Source organism: Hypanus sabinus, assembly GCF_030144855.1.
Source record: "Hypanus sabinus isolate sHypSab1 chromosome Y unlocalized genomic scaffold, sHypSab1.hap1 SUPER_Y_unloc_12, whole genome shotgun sequence".
Classification (NCBI taxonomy): Eukaryota; Metazoa; Chordata; class Chondrichthyes; order Myliobatiformes; family Dasyatidae; genus Hypanus; species Hypanus sabinus.
The window spans coordinates 466354-484127 of NW_026779013.1; the positions used below are offsets into that span (position 1 = coordinate 466354).

A 17774-nucleotide genomic window follows, 5' to 3' on the forward strand; every position below is an offset into this window, starting at 1 on the left:
GGGGCCGTGCACAATCCTGACACACTGCCGCTGCTACTGTGCGATCCAGAAATCTCCAGAGAGGAAGGCCCCGAATCCTTGGCTTTGCCTGTTGCTTGGAGGCCGGGGCCAAGGTCAAAGCGCTCGGTAGAGATGGTGGTCGGTGCTCGGTATCGGAGGGCTGGTCAGAGGGTCGAAGTTTTCGGACAGACTCAAGAGTTGGCTGTGGTCAGATGCTTCCAGAGGTTGCATTGGGAAGTTTTGCGGCGCTGGAAGTTCATGGCAGGAAGAGTTTTTCTTCCTTTTACCATCTGCGTGAGAAGATGGGCTGTTGAGGACCTTGAGACTTATTTTTACCATGACCATGGTCTGCTCTTTATCAAATTACGGTATTGCTTTGCACTGTTGTAACTATATGTTATGATTATGTGGTTTTTGTCAGTTAGTCTTGGTCTGTCTTGTGTTTTTGTGATATCATACTGGAGGAACATTTTATCATTTCTTAATGCATGCATTACTAAATGACAATAAACAAGGACTGAGTGTCCTCACAATCTAATCTAATCTAATCAAATCAATCAAATCCAAATTATAGTACCAAAAGATGTTTAGTTTGAATAACCTAGTCACTAAAACTGGATCATACTTACTGCTGGACTGCATAATAGCTGTACTGCTACATGGAGGGGTATTATTAGACTTGGTGAAGAGATGATTGTTGGGATGATTTGGAGGTGGGCTTGACTGTTCATGTTGAATTCGTAACCTGTAGAAGGCAATATTTTAAAGCTGTAATTTGGCGCCAGATACAAATAATTTCAATTAATGGACCTTTGTCACATAATTCCCAAATGCTATTTTAATTGAATTGTAGAGATGCAGAGTGACTTCAATAAACAGAAACTTTCCAAAAAAGGATTTCACCTAAAATAAATGAGATTTAAATGAGCCTATACAATACATATGGAAAATACTAAATCATGTTTTTTTGACAAGTAGTTAGGTGTAAGCTTATAAATTTATGATTAAAATATTTAAAGAAAATTTCACAAGTATTCACAGTTTCAAAAGCATTGGCTAAATATTATGTTTTGTAAATCCGAAACATAAAACCAATTTAGCAAAGGATAACATTTTCACTTTAGCTGGTATGCAATATGATGTGGTGACGTGATGACATATGATATTCAGGTACTTTTACATATAACCCATACTAAATTATTTAAACAATAAAATGCTTAATGAAACAATATATTTACAAAGTTACTCAAATCCTACTAAAATAAAAAATACACAACACTCCTGCCTCCTAAGCTATAAACACCAATATAGAAAAAAATCTTGACTATATACATCCATGTATATATGTATATGACACAAAACATATATATAAATCAATACTTGTTTACTTATTTAGATATACATCACTGAATAGACCCCTCCAGTCTACTGAACTGCATTGCACAGCAAGCCCTGGAACCCCTGACTTAGAGACTAATTAATCTACCCAGTACATCTTTGGACTGTGGAAGGAAGTTGGAGGATCTGGAGAAAACCCATGCATTCCATCAGGAGAGTGTACAGAGATTGCCAGAATTAAACTCCAAAGCCCAATGCTTGAGCTGTAATATCATCTTGCTGACTGCTATAGTGTACTGGTTAGCACAATGCTTTAAAGTACACTACAAGAGACTGATTCATTTCCCACTGCTGTCTATAATGAGCTTGTACACACAGCCATGACTGTAAGTTTTGTCTAGGTGCTATGCTTTCCTCCTATAATCCAAAGACATACAGATTAGATTGTTAATTGGTCATTGATTAGGCTAAGAGTTAAATTGGAGATTGCAGGGTGGCATAGCAGCTGTTCTGCACTGAGTCTCAATAAGTAAATAAATAAATATACTGTAGCAATGTGCTACACACAGCGCTGGAATAACGACAAGCAGACGATGAGTTGCAGTTGTGTTAAAGCTTTATTCAAACTTCGCGGCCTCACTTTTAAGCCTTCCTGATCCCGCCCTCCCCAGGCAGGAATACTATAGGGAGTGCATATCCACAGTCCCGTCCCATGCGCGGGCTTTTCCCATTGCTGGTGAAGAAGGCTTGGCGCCCTCTTTGGGACCGGCCTCCCTGCCAGCACGCACCGTTTTGTGAGCTAGTTTGAGTGCGCTGGAAAGTGGGGTGCCACAAACCCCCCCCCCCAAAAGGACCAGCGATACACCCCCCAATGTCCACAGTCTGGGTCAGCCTCTGCTTGGGAGGTCTGCCTATGCGCCACGGTGCCTGAACCTCGACCGGCTGCGTCAGGTCCACGTGGGCCAGTTTGAGTCGGTCCACTGTGAAAACCTCTTCTTTCCCACCAATATCCAGTATGAACATGGACCCATTGTTCCTGATCACCATAAACGGTCCCTCATAGGGCCGCTGTAGCGGTGCCCGATGTCCGCCCCGTCGTACAAAAACAAACTTACAGTTCTGCAGGTCTTTGGGTATGCAGGTCGGGCTCTGTGCATGCTGTAAGTGGGTATGGGGGCCAAGTTACCGAGCCTCTCACTTAGTCTGTCCAGGACTGCTGTGGGTTCTTCCTCTTGCTCCCTTGGGGCGGGTATGAACTCTCCTGGGACGGCCAGGGGTGCGCTGTACACCAACTCGGCTGACGAGGTGTGCAGATCTTCTTTGGGCACCGTGTGGATTCCGAGCTGGACCCAGGGAAGCTCGTCCACCCAGTTAGGCACTTTGAGGTGGGCCATGAGAGCCGACTTCAGGTGACGGTGGAAGTGCTCCACTAGTCCGTTCAACTATGGGTGGTAGGCAGTTGTGTGGTGCAGCTGTGTCCCTAAAAGGCTGGCCATAGCTGACCACAGGCTGGAGGTGAACTGGGCGCCTCTCGGAGGTAATGTGGGCCGGTACATCAAAGTGAGATACCCAGGTTGCAATCAGTGCCCGGGCGCAGAATTCAGAGGTGGTGTCGGTGAGCGGAACTGCTTCTGGCCATCTTGTGAACCGGTCCACGATAGTCAGGAGGTGCCACGCTCCACGCGACACTGGCAGGGGGTCCACGATATCCAGATGAATGTGGTCGAAACGCTGGTGGGTGGGGTGGAACTGCTGCGGCAGGGCTTTGGTGTGCCGCATGCACTTTTTGGTCCATTCACTGACCTGCTTGCCCGGAGTCCGTGCCAAACGAACCTATAGGGGACCATCCAGGTGGAGGGGTGCGCTAAGTTGTGAATGGAGTTGAAAACTCGTTGCCGCCAGGCGCCGGAATGATGGGGTGAGGTTGGCCGGTAGCTACGTCACACAGTAGGGTCCTCTCCTGGGCCTACGGGGAAGTCGTGCAGCTGCAAACCGGAGATTACATTTCTGTAACTAGGGACCTCATCATCTGCCTGCTGCGCCTCCACCAGCGGTGCATAGTCCACCCCCTGGGACAGGGCTTGGATGTTAGGGCGGGAGAGGGTGTCTGCCATGACGTTGTCCTTTCCTGAGACATGCTGGACATCCGTCGTGTATTTGGAGATGTAGGACAGATGTCGCTGCTGGCGGGACGACCAGGGATCAGACGCCTTCGTGAACGCAAAGGTTAGTGGTTTGTGGTCCGTGAATGCGGTGAAGGGCCTAGAAGTACCTGTAATGCCGGATTGCCAGGTATAGCGCCAAAAGTTCCCGGTCGAAAGCACTGTATTTGAGCTCGGGTGGTCGTAGGTGTTTGCTGAAAAACGCCAGGGGTTGCCAGCACCCCTCGATGAGTTGTTCCAGCACCCCACCGACTGCCATGTTAGATGCGTCGACTGTGAGGGCGGTAGGGACGTCCATTCTGGGGTGCACCAGCATTACGGTGTTTGATTTTAACGAAAGAGGCTGCGGCCTCCTCATCCCAGGTAATGTCCTTGTCCTTATCGAACATCAGGGTGAACAGGGGGCACATGATTCAGGCTGCTGAGGGGAGGAAGAAGTGGTAGAAATTCACCATACCCACGAATTCTTGCAGGCCTTTGAGTGTGTTGGGTCAGGGGAAGTGGCGGACCGCATCTACCTTGGTGGGCAGAGGTGTTGCCCCGTCTTTAGTAATCCTGTGGCCCAGGAAGTCGATGGTGTCGAGCCCGAACTGGCATTTGGCTGGGTTGATTGCAGGCCGTATTCACTCAGCCGGGTGTAGAGTTGACGGAGGTGGGACAGATGCTCCTGACAACTGCTGCTGGCTATGAGGATGTCGTCCAAATAGATGAATGCAAAGTCCAGGTCGCGTCCCACCGTGTCCATGAGCCACTGGAACGCCTGTGCGGCATTCTTTAGGCCGAACGGAATTCAGAGGAATTCGAAAAGGCCAAATGGAGTGATGAATGCCGTTTTGGGGATGTCGTCTGGATGCATTGGGATTGTATGGTATCCCTGGACAAGGTTTTCCTTGGAGAAGATCCGTGCGCCGTGCAGGTTTGCTGCAAAGTCCTGAATGTGTGGCACAGGGTAGCGGTCTGGTGTTGTAGCCTCATTCAGTCTGCAGCAGTCGCCACTCGGTCTCCAGCCCCCTTTCGCTTTGGGCACCATGTGCAGGGGGGAGGCCCATGGGCTGTCGGACTGCCGTATGATCCCCAATACCTCCATCCTCATGAACTCTTCCTTCGCCAGTTGGAGCTTGTCCGGGAGAAGCATTCGAGCATGTGCGAGGAGCGGTGGTCTCTGGGTCGGGATGTGGTGCTGTACCCTGTGCCTGGGCATGGCTGCCGTGAACCGTTGTGCCAGAATTGATGGGAAATCCGCCAGGACTCTGGTGAAGTTGTTGTCGGACAGCGTGATGGAGTCGAGGTGAGGGGCTGGCAACTGGGCTGCACCCAGGGAGAACGTCTGAAAGGTCTCGGCATGAACCAGTCTCTTCCTTTGCAGGTCGACCAGTAGGCTGTGAGCCCACAAAAAATCTGCCCCCAGGAGTGGTTGGGCCACGGCGGCCAGTGTGAAGTCCCACGTGAGCAGGCTGGAGCCGAACTGTAGCTGCACCGTATGTCCTTACTGTGCTGCCATTTGTGGCCCACAGGGTGGATCCCAGTTCTCTGTTGCGGGTGTCGTAACTCGTCGGAGGTAAGATGCTGATCTTGGCTCTGGTGTCGACCAAAAAGCAGCGTCCCGACTGCTTGTCCCAGACATACAGGAGGCTATCCCGATGGACAGCTGCTGTAGCCAGCCCTGGCGTTTCCTGGGAAGTTGCAGGGTGGGCTACAGCGGTGGGCTTCTGTGCCCCACTGCTGGTGGTAGAAGCACCATGGCCTCTGCACTCCTGCCTCTGGGGTTTGTGGGCTCTGCTGCCAGGCCTGGTCTGGTCTGCTTTTAGGCATGTGGCTTGGTGATCTGTGTGACGGACGCCCCTCGCACCTTCTTGGCTTTCCACAGCACATCTACCTGGGCTGCCACATTCTGGGGGTCACTGAAATCCGCGTTGGACAGCAGCAGGCGTATGTCCTCGGGCAGCTGCTCCAGGAATGCCTGCTCAAACATGAGGCAGGGCTTGTGTCCTTCAGCAAGGGACAGCATCGCGTTCATTAACGCTGATGGCGGCCTGTCCCCCAAACCATCCAGGTGCAGTAAGCGGGCAGCACACTCGCGACGTGAGAGTCCAAAAGTCCTTATGAACAGGGCTTTGAATGCTGTGTATTTGCCGTCCTCCAGGGGCGACTGTATGAACTCCTCAACCTGGGTTGAGGGAGCTCACCACATAGTAGTAACGTGTGGAATCCTAGGCTATCTGTCGAATGTGGAATTGGGCTTCTGCTTGCTGGAACCATAGGTGAGGGCACAGCGTCCAGAAGCTTTGCAGTTTTAATGAAACTGCATGAACAGATGTGGCGTCATTCATCTCCGGTCCAAATTATTGTTTGGGCCGTCGGGGTCACCAATTGTAGCGATGTGCTACACACTGCACTGGAATAATGAAACGCAGACGGTGAGTTGCAGTTGTGTTAAAGCTTTATTCAAACTTCGCGGCCTTGCTTTTAAGCCTTCCTGTTTCAGCCCTCCCCGGGCCGGAATACTGTAGGGGGCACATATTCACAGTCCCTTCCTGCGCGTAGGCTTTTCCCCCTGCTGGTGAAGAAGGCCTGGTGCCCTTTTTGGGGTCAGCCTCCCTGCCGGCACGTACCGTTTTGTGAGCCGGTTCGAGTGCGCTGGAAAGAGGGTCGTTACAATACTATATAATACAACTGCTATATAAACATCCACAGCATAGTAAACTAATCACAAGAGAGCACCTGCAGATGCTGTAATTTCAAGCAATACACACAAAATACTGAAGGAACTCAGCCCGAAATGTCAATCGTTTCCTTAGATGCTGCATTATCTGCTGAGTTCCACCAGCATTTTGTGCGAATCACAGCACAGTAAATTTCAAATTGCTCCAAAGAGCCCTAAATATTTAATCGCTGTAGAGGTTTTCTTAATGTCGTGAGATAAATTCTTTGCTGATGAGAGATCCCACTGCTTGGTAGGTAAGATTTATGGCTGTGAAACAATCTCAGCTTCTGGGAATAATGATGTCATTCAGATAACACTGAATGCTTGGGCCAAGGCGTTCTGCCAGAGTGCAGGTGCAAATGCTACTCTAAAAACAAGTCTACTATAGTGAAAATGATAAAACCCTTTGTGGGTGTTTATAATGAGAAACAGTTTGGATTCTTCTTCCATCTCCATCTGTAGGTAGGCTTCAGCTGAGTCCACTTTACTGAAGGTTTTCCTCCAGAAACATTCCAGAGATATCCTCTATCCTAGACAGAGAGTATCCATCAACTTTCAGTACTGGGTTGGTAGTAACCTTAAAATCACCACAGATTCTGACAGACCTGTCTTTCTTTTTTTTTTTAATTTTTTTTTAAAATTGAGTTTTCAAATGATTACAGAAAGAAAAAAAATCTACCTCTCCCCCCCTAACATTCCTATATGAGAAAAAAGAAAGAAAGAAAGAATGCCTAGATATCGGAAGATCCCCACATGCTCCACGGAGTTCATAATAACTTTAGTATATATATTTCTTTCTTTCCCCAAATAACCAATTATCTTATCTTCGGAGCACTTATATATTTAATCCTGTCTTTTGTAAATAAGGGCACCAAATTTTCAAAAATGTTTCATATTTATCTCTTAAATTATAAGTAATTTTTTCAAGTGGAATACAGCTGGAAATTTCATTCTTCCAACGATCTATACTTAAGTATGAATCCGATTTCCATGTAACTGCAATAGCCTTTTTGGCTACTGCCAGTGCAATTTTTATGAATTCTTTCTGATATTTATTCAAATTGGGTTTCGGTTTTATCCCTTCAATATCACCTAATAAAAATAATATTGAGTTATGTGGAAGTTGTGTTCCAATAATTTGTTCCAGTAAAACTCTTAAATTTGTCCAAAAAGTTTGAATTTTAGAACCAAGACCAAGTAGAACGTAAAAAAGTACCAATTTCTTGGTTAAATCAGAAACACTGATCAGATAAATTTGGGTTTAATTAATTTATTTTTTGATGTAAAAAATTATATTGCACTAATCTTAACCGGACATTTGTTGTATTTGTCATACTATCAAAACATAGTCTTGACCAATTTGTTTCTTCAATTTTAATATTCAAGTCAATTTCCCATTTTTGTCTTGACTTATGGATTCCTTGTTTAATTGCCTGTTTTTGAATCAAACTATACATACAAGAAATAATTTTTTTTAGTTTTTCCTTTTTGAATTAAAGTTTCTATTTCATTAGATTTTGGCAATAACGTTGTTTGACCCAATTTTTCTCTTAAATAAGCCCTTAATTGGAAGTAACAAAAAAAGTGTTGTTTGATATTTTTCTTTAATTGATCAAATGACATTAATATACCTCCTTGAAAACAATCTCCTATTTATCTAATCCCTTTTTGAAACCAATTATATAAAAGTTGATTATCCATTGTAAAAGGAATGTCTATTTTGAATTAAAGATCTCTTTGCTAATAAAGATTTCTTTATCTCATCATCAACATTTATTCCATAAATCAATCAAGTGTTTTAATATAGGAGAATCTTTCTTTTCCCGTATCCATTTAGATTCCCATTTATATATAAAATCTTCTGGTATATTTTCTCCTATTTTATCTAATTCTATTCTAATCCATGCCGGTTTATCTTTATCAAAAAAAGATGTAGTAAATCTAAGTTGATTTGCTTTATAATAATTCTTAAAGTTTGTAAGTTGTAACCCTCCTAGATCAAATTTCCATGTCAATTTTTCCAACGATATTCTTGACATCTTACCTTTCCAAAGAAACTTCCTCACATATTTATTTAACTCTTGAAAAAACTTCTGGGGTAGTTGTATTGGTAGTGATTGGAATAAGTATTGTAATCTAGGAAATATATTCATTTTTACGGTATTTACTCTACCTACTAATGTTATTGGTAACATCATCCATTTATCAAGATCTTCTTGAATTTTTTTCAATAATGGTAAATAATTTAACTTATATAAGTTTCTATCATTATCAACTCTTATACCTAAATATTTTATACCATTTATTGGCCATCTAAATCGTGTTATTAATCGACATTGACTATAATCTCCTTTAGTAAGAGGTAAAATTTCACTTTTATCCCAATTTATTTTGTAGCCTGTTATTTTCCCAAATTCTTCTAATCTAGAGGATAATTTACGCAATGAGTACAATGGGTTTGTTAAATAAAGCAGAACATCATGAGCAAATGAGTTAATCTTGTATTCCTCCTGGTTAACTCTGAAACCCATAATATCTGACTCAGTTCTAATTAATTAAGCTAATGGTTCTATCGCCAACACGAATAAAGCAGGTGATAATGGACAACCTTGCCTAGTTGACCTTGTTAACTGAAATGGTGTTGAAATTTGACCATCCGTCACTACTTTAGCTTTGGGATTAGTATTTAAGGTTTTAATCCATTTTATAAAGGATACTCCTAATCCATATTTTTCCAATACCTTAAATAAAAAATCCCATTCCAATCTATCAAATGCTTTTTCTGCATCTAAAGCAACTGCCATACTCATTTCCTCCCTCTTTTGAGCCAAATGAATTATGCTAAATAACCAAGTTACATTATCTGCCGATAGTCTATTTTTAATAAATCCTGTTTGATCCTTTTGTATTAATTTTGGTAAGTATTTAGATAATCTGTTAGATAAGATTTTTGCTATTATTTTGTAGTCAATGTTTAACAAAGAAATAGGTCTATATGATGTTGGCTTTAAAAGGTCTCTATTTTTTTTGGCAATACTATTAAAATAGCTGTTGAAAAAGATACTGGAAGTTTATACGTTCTTTCTGCTTGGTGTATTAACTCCATAAAAGGAGGAGTTAATAAATCTTTAAACTTTTTATAAAATTCAGGTGGAAAACCATCTTCTCCTGGGGATTTATTACTTTGAAATGATCCTAGAGCTTCTTCGACCTCTTTTAATGTAAAAGGCATATCTAAACCCTTCTGTTCTTCCGTATTCAATTTTAGAAAAGTTATTTGTGATAAAAAACTTTTTATCTTGACATTATCATTTTGTGATTCTGATTTATACAGTTCGGAATAAAAATTCTTAAAAGTTTCATTAATTTCTAAAGGTTTATAAGTAATTTTATTTACTCTTGTTTGAATTGCATTTATCATTTTAGAAGTCTGGTCTGTTTTTAACTGCCATGCAAGAATCTTAAGTGTTCTTTCACCTAGTTCATAATATCTCTGTTTAGTTCTCATAATTGCTTTTTCTGTTCGATATGCCTGAAATATATTAATTGTTACGAATGTGGAGCTACTCTGCAAAGTCGCCCCCTCCTTTTTGAGAATTGCAAGATCGCTATTATTTCGGGTCTGAGACCCAGGAAATGAGAGAGATACACATCATGTCAATAATGAGAGAGTGAGATGCAGGATCACAGCAAAGGCAGTTGCCATAGACAACGCAGAATACACAAGGTAGGGGAATGCCTCCTAACAAAAGCGGAACGGAACCACTGATTACTGCTATTGTCCCTTGGAGAAGGAATTGTGTATTAAGTACTGTACTTTTCAATGAAACCCCTCAAGGGACAACCAGAGTGGTCTGGTTGAGGGATTGCATCATCCCAACCTGACTGACATCTGAGACCCCGTGAATGAGGATAAAAGACGGGTCAGGGGAACACCCCTCAGACACACCAGGAGAAACGCTAGAAATCCAGTGACAGCGTTTTATAGCGAAAGCCGGTGGGAGCTCGTGTGCATCCTCCCTTGCCTGGGTGGCGGGCTCATCACGGAAGAACGGTTTAGCTAAAGGAGAGGTCACACTTGAACGGCCATGACAACGAGACACCGATGGATCGAAATCATAAAGGTTGGCAAAACATAGCAGTAACTGTTCCCATTCTTCTATCTCTCTCTCTCTCTCCAACAATTGCAACACAGCGACAAACAAACAACAGCAGCTTGTGTGAACAGAAACGAACTTTATATTTCCATTGGACAATTCATTATCCCCTAGACAATGATAGAGCTTATTTCTTATTGACTATTATTATACCCACATGTTTAGGTTTAATATTGACGAAGTATATTATCTGTATGTTTACATTGATGTTATTTTTGTGTATTTTTACTAATAAATACTGTTAAAAATAGTATCATCAGACTTCCACGGACGTCTCTATCTTTGCTGGTAAGACACCCAGTTACGGGGTTTGTAACAATATTGTAACTTCTTGTTAACAAGTTGTCTTTGTTTTTCTTCTGTCATATATCTTTGAGATCCTTTTTCTAATTTTGTAATCTCTTTTTCCAATTGATCTATTTCTATCATATATTCCTTCTTAATTTTAGAAGTATAACATTATCTGGCCTTTCAAATATGCCTTCATTGCTTCCCACAATATAAATTTATCATCAACTGAATGTGAATTTGTATCTAAAAAAACCTGAATCTGCTTTTTCACAAAATCACAAAAATCTTGACGTTTTAGTAATATTGAATTAAATCTCCATCTATAAATTGATTCCTCTTTAGCTATCATTATCATTGTCATTATCAAAGGAGAATGATCTGACAATATTCTTGCTTTATATTCCATATTTTTCACTCTGCATGAATATTCATTGTTAATAGGAAAAAAATCTATCCTTGAATAAGTTTTATGTCTATTTGAATAAAATGTATAATCTCTTTCTTCTGGGTTAATTCTTCTCCATATATCAATCAAATTTAAATCTTTCATCAATGATAAAGTTAATTTTGCTACTTTTGATTTTGTGACAACCTTTGTTGAACTATCTAAGACTAGATCTAGACAAAAGTTAAAATCTCCACCTATTAATATTTTGTCATGTGCATTAGCCAAATTCAAAAAGATCTCTCGTATAAATTTTACATCATTTTCATTTGGTGCATAAATATTCTTAAGAGTCCATAGCTCTGAAAAAATTTGACAACGTATAATTACATATCTCCCTGCCAAATCAATTAATACGTTTTATATTTTAATTGGTAAAGTTTTATTAACCAAAATTGCAACTACTCTCGCCTTTGAGTTAAATGAAGCTGCAATAACATTTCCAACCCAATCTCTTTTTAATTTCTGATGTTCTATCTCTGTTAAGTGTGTTTCTTGTAAAAAAGCTATATCTATTTTCATTTTTTAGATGTATGTTAAGATTCTTTTTCTTTTCACCGGTCCATTAAGCCCATTAACATTAAAACTTTAAAAATTCAGTAAATTAGTCATTATTTTTAATTGGGTTACTCCAATCTATAATAATAGCTAATGTTTCAACTTTCGTGGTACCTTGGGGAATCTTTTTAAAATTCTCCAAGTTGCTATGTGTGTCCCCACCGATCATCCAGGCAGAAAGAACAATAGAAGAAAAATAGATTATAAAGAAAAAAACAAAATACCCCCCTACTAATGTTGTGGATAAAAAAGAACACAACATTACCCCCCTCTGTTGTATGGGTCATGGCAATCACCAAAATTACACACGTGAATCCTGTAGCAATCGATCCAAAGCTCCCCCAGCTACCCCGCAACATAAAAAAGTATATATATGAGAAGAAAAAAATACTACTCTCAATAAATATTTCTCAAATTTTGCCTTTCTCCCCCGTATCATCCTTAAATGTCCATCAATTCCATTCACTGTCTGTCTTCATCTTTAATCCATTACGCTTGGAAATCTCTATGTGTAATTAGCAAATAATTGGGAGTTTTTGTGCGAACTCTTCCGCTTCTTGATAATCGGTAAAAAATCTTCTTTTTCCATCCTCCAAAAAAATTATCAGTGTTGCTGGTTGACGCATTATGAACTTATAACCCTTTTCCCATAAAGCTTTTTTCACTGGGTTAAATTCCTTCTTTCTCTTCAAAAGGTTATAACTTATATCTGGATAGAAAAGAACTGTTTTCCCTTCTATCTAATCAGTGGTTCCGTTTCTCTTTCTGTCACGTTGGGCAGCCGCCTTCAGGATCTTTTCTTTATTTTGATATCTTTAGCATTTTATCAAAATTGATCATGGATTTTGATCAGCTCGAGGTCTTGGTCTTAAGGCTCTATGAGGCCTTTCAATTTCAATTAGAGTTTCTTCTTCCATTTCCAAGTTTTCAGGGATCCATTTTTGAAAAAAATTTATTGGATCTTCTCCTTCTATATCTTCTTTAAGTCCAACAATATTGTTTCGTCTGCTAAAATTTTCAAGCTTATCAATTTTTCCAACAATTGTTTTCTTTCTAATGTCCAGGCAGAGATATTATCTTCCATTTTGTTCATTCTTTCAACCATGTCTTCCGTTGTGACTTCCAAGTCTGTAATTCTTTTTTCCATTTTTTCCTGTCTTTTTATCATTTTATCAACCATAATCTCCATATTTATATTTTTAAAAAAATTTCTTTTAATGCATTTATTTTTTCTAATTTACGCATTATTTGCATCAAAGTTTTTTCTATATTTCCAGAAAAACTTTTACCTCCATCTTGGTCTGATTTTTCCAGAGAACCTGAATCTGCCTCAGATTCACTTTCACTTCCGGTTTCAATCGTAACTGGGATTTGTAGTTCCGGTTGTTGGTCTTTTTCTTTAGAAATGTTGCCACTGTTTCCTGTTCCATATCACCGCAGGTAAAATGTACCTGAGCCCGTGGTTCTCTGGCAGCAGTGGGCCTTGATTCTGTTCCAACTTGCGTTGTCTTCACAGTAATAGTTTTCTTCATCTTCTGTTTATGAGACATAGTTTGAAACAATCCGGAGTAGTTTATAAGTAACTTTTAGAAAGTATTTACTAACTTTTCTTCACTTAAATATTAATTTACTGATTTTTTCCGGGAGAACTGGGTTCTCACGTCTTGATCCTACGTCATCTTGGCCACTGGGTCCACTGGCTTTGTCATGGACTCCGCTTGATTTTGGAAAGAATTCCTTCAGTCCAGGTGCAATCTACTCAATGACTAATTTATCTTGAAAGGAATACAGAACTCAATGGGCTTTGTAAAACTTAGGCATGGCATTTTCATTTAACACTTGTTTTATTCTTTATACACTACTGTACAAAGTCTTCAGCACATACATATAACTAGGAGGCCCAAGACTTTAGCTATATACAGTATCTGTCTTTGTGGAACAGAGGATGAGTTTGTATAACTAGTGGGATCAAATGATGTTAGAAATGGTGAGGATGAAGCACCTGAGGGGTGTAGGATAAGTGACAGACATGGAGTGCCTGGGGTAGGAACTGGCATGGATTCAGACCCACCTAGCCCAGAGACACCAGGCAAATTCATCAGATTCCAAACAACTGGTTTACTGATTATTACAGAATGTGTTTCTGTTGCTTCCGGCTCCCACCCTTCTTCTCCCTTTTCCCCACCATGACTTCCTTCTCCCTGCCCCCGATCACTCTCATTACACAATAGAGACCCTTATTATGTCATGAAATTTACTTTGTTTTGTGGCAGCAGTACAGTGCAATGCATAAAATTATTACAGTCAGTGCAAGTCTTCTATACCCTAACAAGGTATTTGATGATGGATGATTCTCCAGTTAAACTGTACTTGTCTCAGCTACTCATGGCCCCACAAAGCTGGCCCTCTGTCTTTTGTCACATAGCAGCTCAATATACATTATTGATTGTTAAATTTTACTGTTACAAATGTAATTCCCACAGGAGTCATGTTGTATACCCCAAGGCTACAACATCCTGTGTAACTCTCATCATTAATAGTTTTTTTTATCAACAGCATGCGGATTAGTTCTCTTTTTGAAACTGCAACTTGACTTATCTTTTTCTCTTTTCTGTGCCGTCTATTTACTTTTACCTGCCTGACATGTTCCTTATGTACGAGTTCTCATTTGTTTCATTTTCTGAAAGTTTTGCCTTTAAACCTACATTGGTCTGGTGTACGTGAGGCTCTGCCACAACAGTAACAGGATTTGTTCAGCCAGACTAAGGTTTTGTTGGATTGCTCACCTCTGAAGCTGGTGAATGATTAATGCTGGCTGGTTTTCCACATGTTGAATCAATGAAGCTGTTCGCAATGGAGGTGAAGGCTGTGGTTGCCGAATACATTCCTTTGGAGGCAACAAAATGAATGACTGTGTTTGGCAGTAAAATATTAAACAGGAATCAAATGTATTGATTGCCAGCTATGACTATGATACAATTAATGTTTTCTGTGGAATTAATACTACATATAATTTTCTACAATCTCTTTTTCTTGAGTCCCTTAGTTTGTTACCCCTGAATGTCTAAAATTCCTTTAGAAGTTTGATTGTTTTATACTACTGAACCAAACAAAAAATCCTTGCAGCACAACAACTGAGTCTTCCCTCTTCATTATCTTATAAAAATACTGGTCCATTCAGCAAGCTATAATGTTAAAAAACTTCCATTTATCATTCTCTGTGCTCTACTCTTCTCAACTGAAAAGACAATAGTTATCAACAACATTGAAAGCATACAGAGAAAATTTACAAGGATGTTCCACAACTTGAGGTCTTGAGTTATAGGGAAATGTTGAATAGATTAGAAATTTATTCCCTGGAGTATAAGAGAAAGAGAAGAGATCTGATAGAAGTATACAAAATTTACGAGTGGTATAGACACAGTAAATGCAAGCAAGCTTTCTCTACTGATTTGGGTGGGATGAGAACTAGAGGTCATGGATTAAGGGTGAAAGGTGAAATGTTTAAGGAGAAACTTCTTCAGTCAGAGAATGGGGAGAGTGTGGAATGAGGTTGCCAGTGGAAGTGGTGGATGTAGGTTCAATTTAACATTTAAGAGAAGTTTGATTAAGTATGTAAAAGGGGTTTCTTTTTTTTCTTTGTTACTGTTGGGAAAGGGTTTCCTTTTGTTAACTAGCAGGAATGCTAATTTACTGATAACGAGAATGGTATTCCTTTGTAAACCAAATGGGGATTAATGTTCTTTCTTCTGAGTCTCTAAGCTTTTGTTGATGGGCTTTTGGGCAGATCGGCGCGAGGGGATCGAGAGAGAGGACGCAATGCTCTAAGCTGGGCGAGGATCGGACCCCAAAGGGGGGTCCGAGGCCTGGAGATTCTCCGAGGGGGGGGGGGGATGAAGCTAGATGTGCTTGGTTGACCACTCGGAGGGTCCTGAGCTGTTTGGAGAGTCGAGGAGTTTGGAGGGTCCTGAGCTGTGAGTCGAGGAGTTCGGAGGGGATCGAATGGTGGCCAGAAGACTTCAGTAATTGAGCTCCAACGGTTGTGCACGAAGTGGTTTGGATTTTGATAAGTTTGGCGCCTTTTCTTTAATTTTCTCTTCATATATACTGCATCGTTATTAATCACTTAGTTATAGTAACCTTTATAAATTGTACTCATTTAATTGCATATGGTGTACTGTCTGTTTTTGGGCGAGGCGGGGACATCACACAGCATCCACACCAGCTGATTACCCAGTTTGGCGGGGCCGAAGGCTGCTCCCCCTAGACAAGAACGAGCTGAGGCAGCCTGAGGCGACCCAGGGGGTTACATTGTGGGGTGCTCGTCCGGGGTTGATTTCTGTGGAAGCTGTGTGATCACCCTCTTTAAATTGTGTCTGTGGCGAAGAGCTGGTGTGCCTTTGTGGGAGTGCGATTGCTGGTTATCGCTGTGTGTGTGTTGGGTGGGGTGGTTGCTGTTGGCTGACGAAAGGGTGGTGGGACCATGGGTTGTCCGTACTGTTTGGAGAGTGAGAAGTGACAGGTTGGGATGTTTCAGCAGTGGTGAGTTCCGCCCGGTTACTGGAATAATGTCCAGCCCTAAAGGGGCGGAGGCGTGGGCGGAGCGGACCCCTCAGTTGTTGGGTGAGTGGCAGTGCTTGGCTGAGGAAAAGCGACAGGGACGGGTTGAAAGTTTGAGTAGGCGGGCTGGTGACTTTGTTAGAACTGTCAGGCGCAATTACCTCGAAGTGACCGCTGCCAGTTCTGGGAAAGTGTGGGAAAATGCGTGTGGTTCGACTGGAAGTCAAATGCCACAGCTGGGGGGCTTGTTATATCTGTGGCAGGAGATTGGTGGGAAGTTTTTAGGGTATCCCTTTTTGCCTAGGGGGGCAGATAAATTGCTTGTGGTGCCAAGGGGATCTGTCAAGGGGATCAGTTGTTCCGTTGATCTGAGAGGTGTCGGGAAACTTAGAGGAGGCCCAGTGGGGGAACGGCTTGGGGTCTCTGGGGGAGCACGTTCCCAGCAATGTACCAAGGAACTCCCGAAAGGAACAGACCCTATTCCTGAAGGCTTAGAGGGGCCATGCGCACAGGTGTTGTTACGGATGGATGGAAGTCAAGTTAAAGCCATCCTCGGCACCGGGGCACCGGTTAAGTTGCTGTACAGTTTGTTTCATAACCCTTCATAAGCATTTACCCTTGGCGACATTGAGGACACTGGAGATTCGGGGTACCAGTGCCGGTGATTATCCAGACGACGGTTGTTGGTCAGTGAAAATGGAGTTCTTAGAGGCAAATGTGGAGGAGACTGAGGTTCAGGAATCGTTAATGCTGATGTGTCCGGACCCTGTTGAGACGGGCAGCGTTTCTGTTCTAGAGAGAACCAATATCCTGCTGGTGCGCTTGGGGGCCTGCCCGGAGGAGGCGGGTGAGCGCTGTTTGGAGGCATTGTCGATGCACCCAGGGTTTCGAGCTGCTTGTGCGGACGTGTGTAGCAGCATTGGGCCGATACCGAATTCAAACAAGAGCCAGTGGTGGTACGGCCTGGGGGAAGTGTCTGAGGGTGAGACCCTCTTAGTGGACGCTGCGAAATACCACAAGGGAGCGGAGTTGACTGCTGAAGACACCTCGGAGAGAGAGAGGTTGCGGCAACTGGCCCCTGAAGCCGTGGAAGACGTAGGCAGCGTGTGTGTGGATTATATTGCATTGAAGAGACGCACTGTCAGTGACCAGAATATGGCCCTGAGGGCCGAAGAGGCGATGGCCTGTCTGAGTGGTGCGATGTGGTTTAAGGTGCTGGATCGGAGGAGTGGATGTTGCCAGATCCCGATGAGTGGGGCCCAAAAGGAGAAGACGGCCGTTATAAATTCCCTAGGAGTCTTCGGGTCCGAAAAGATGCCACAGGGCATATCTGGAGCCCTTGCAACCTTCCTGCTGGGCAGGTGGAAGACCATAGGGGACGTGGAGGCGTTTGGAGTTTTGGTGTATGTGGATGATCTCTTGGTGTTTGGATTTGCCTCAGGAGAATATGAAGTGAGGTCGTTGCAGGAGCAGCTGAGAACTACCGAGTTAAAGTATTTTCGGGACACGTGCCAGGGCTGACGAAGGTCGCAGCTCGTGAGTGACTGTCTCTACGGAAT

General features: G+C 42.3%; 1 protein-coding gene across 3 annotated transcripts in view; it reads right to left on the reverse strand.

The window, feature by feature from the left end:
• The window catches only part of LOC132386016 (serine/threonine-protein kinase SIK3-like), a 295240-nt gene that overhangs the window by 50831 nt on the left and 226635 nt on the right, over positions 1-17774 (reverse strand). For all 3 annotated transcript variants that reach the window (XM_059958283.1, XM_059958282.1, XM_059958284.1), the window contains 2 exons: positions 14442-14542; positions 630-745 (listed from right to left, as the gene is read on the reverse strand). In XM_059958283.1, the coding sequence (XP_059814266.1) occupies positions 630-745; positions 14442-14542 (217 nt within the window). The remainder of the gene's footprint in view (positions 1-629; positions 746-14441; positions 14543-17774) is intronic.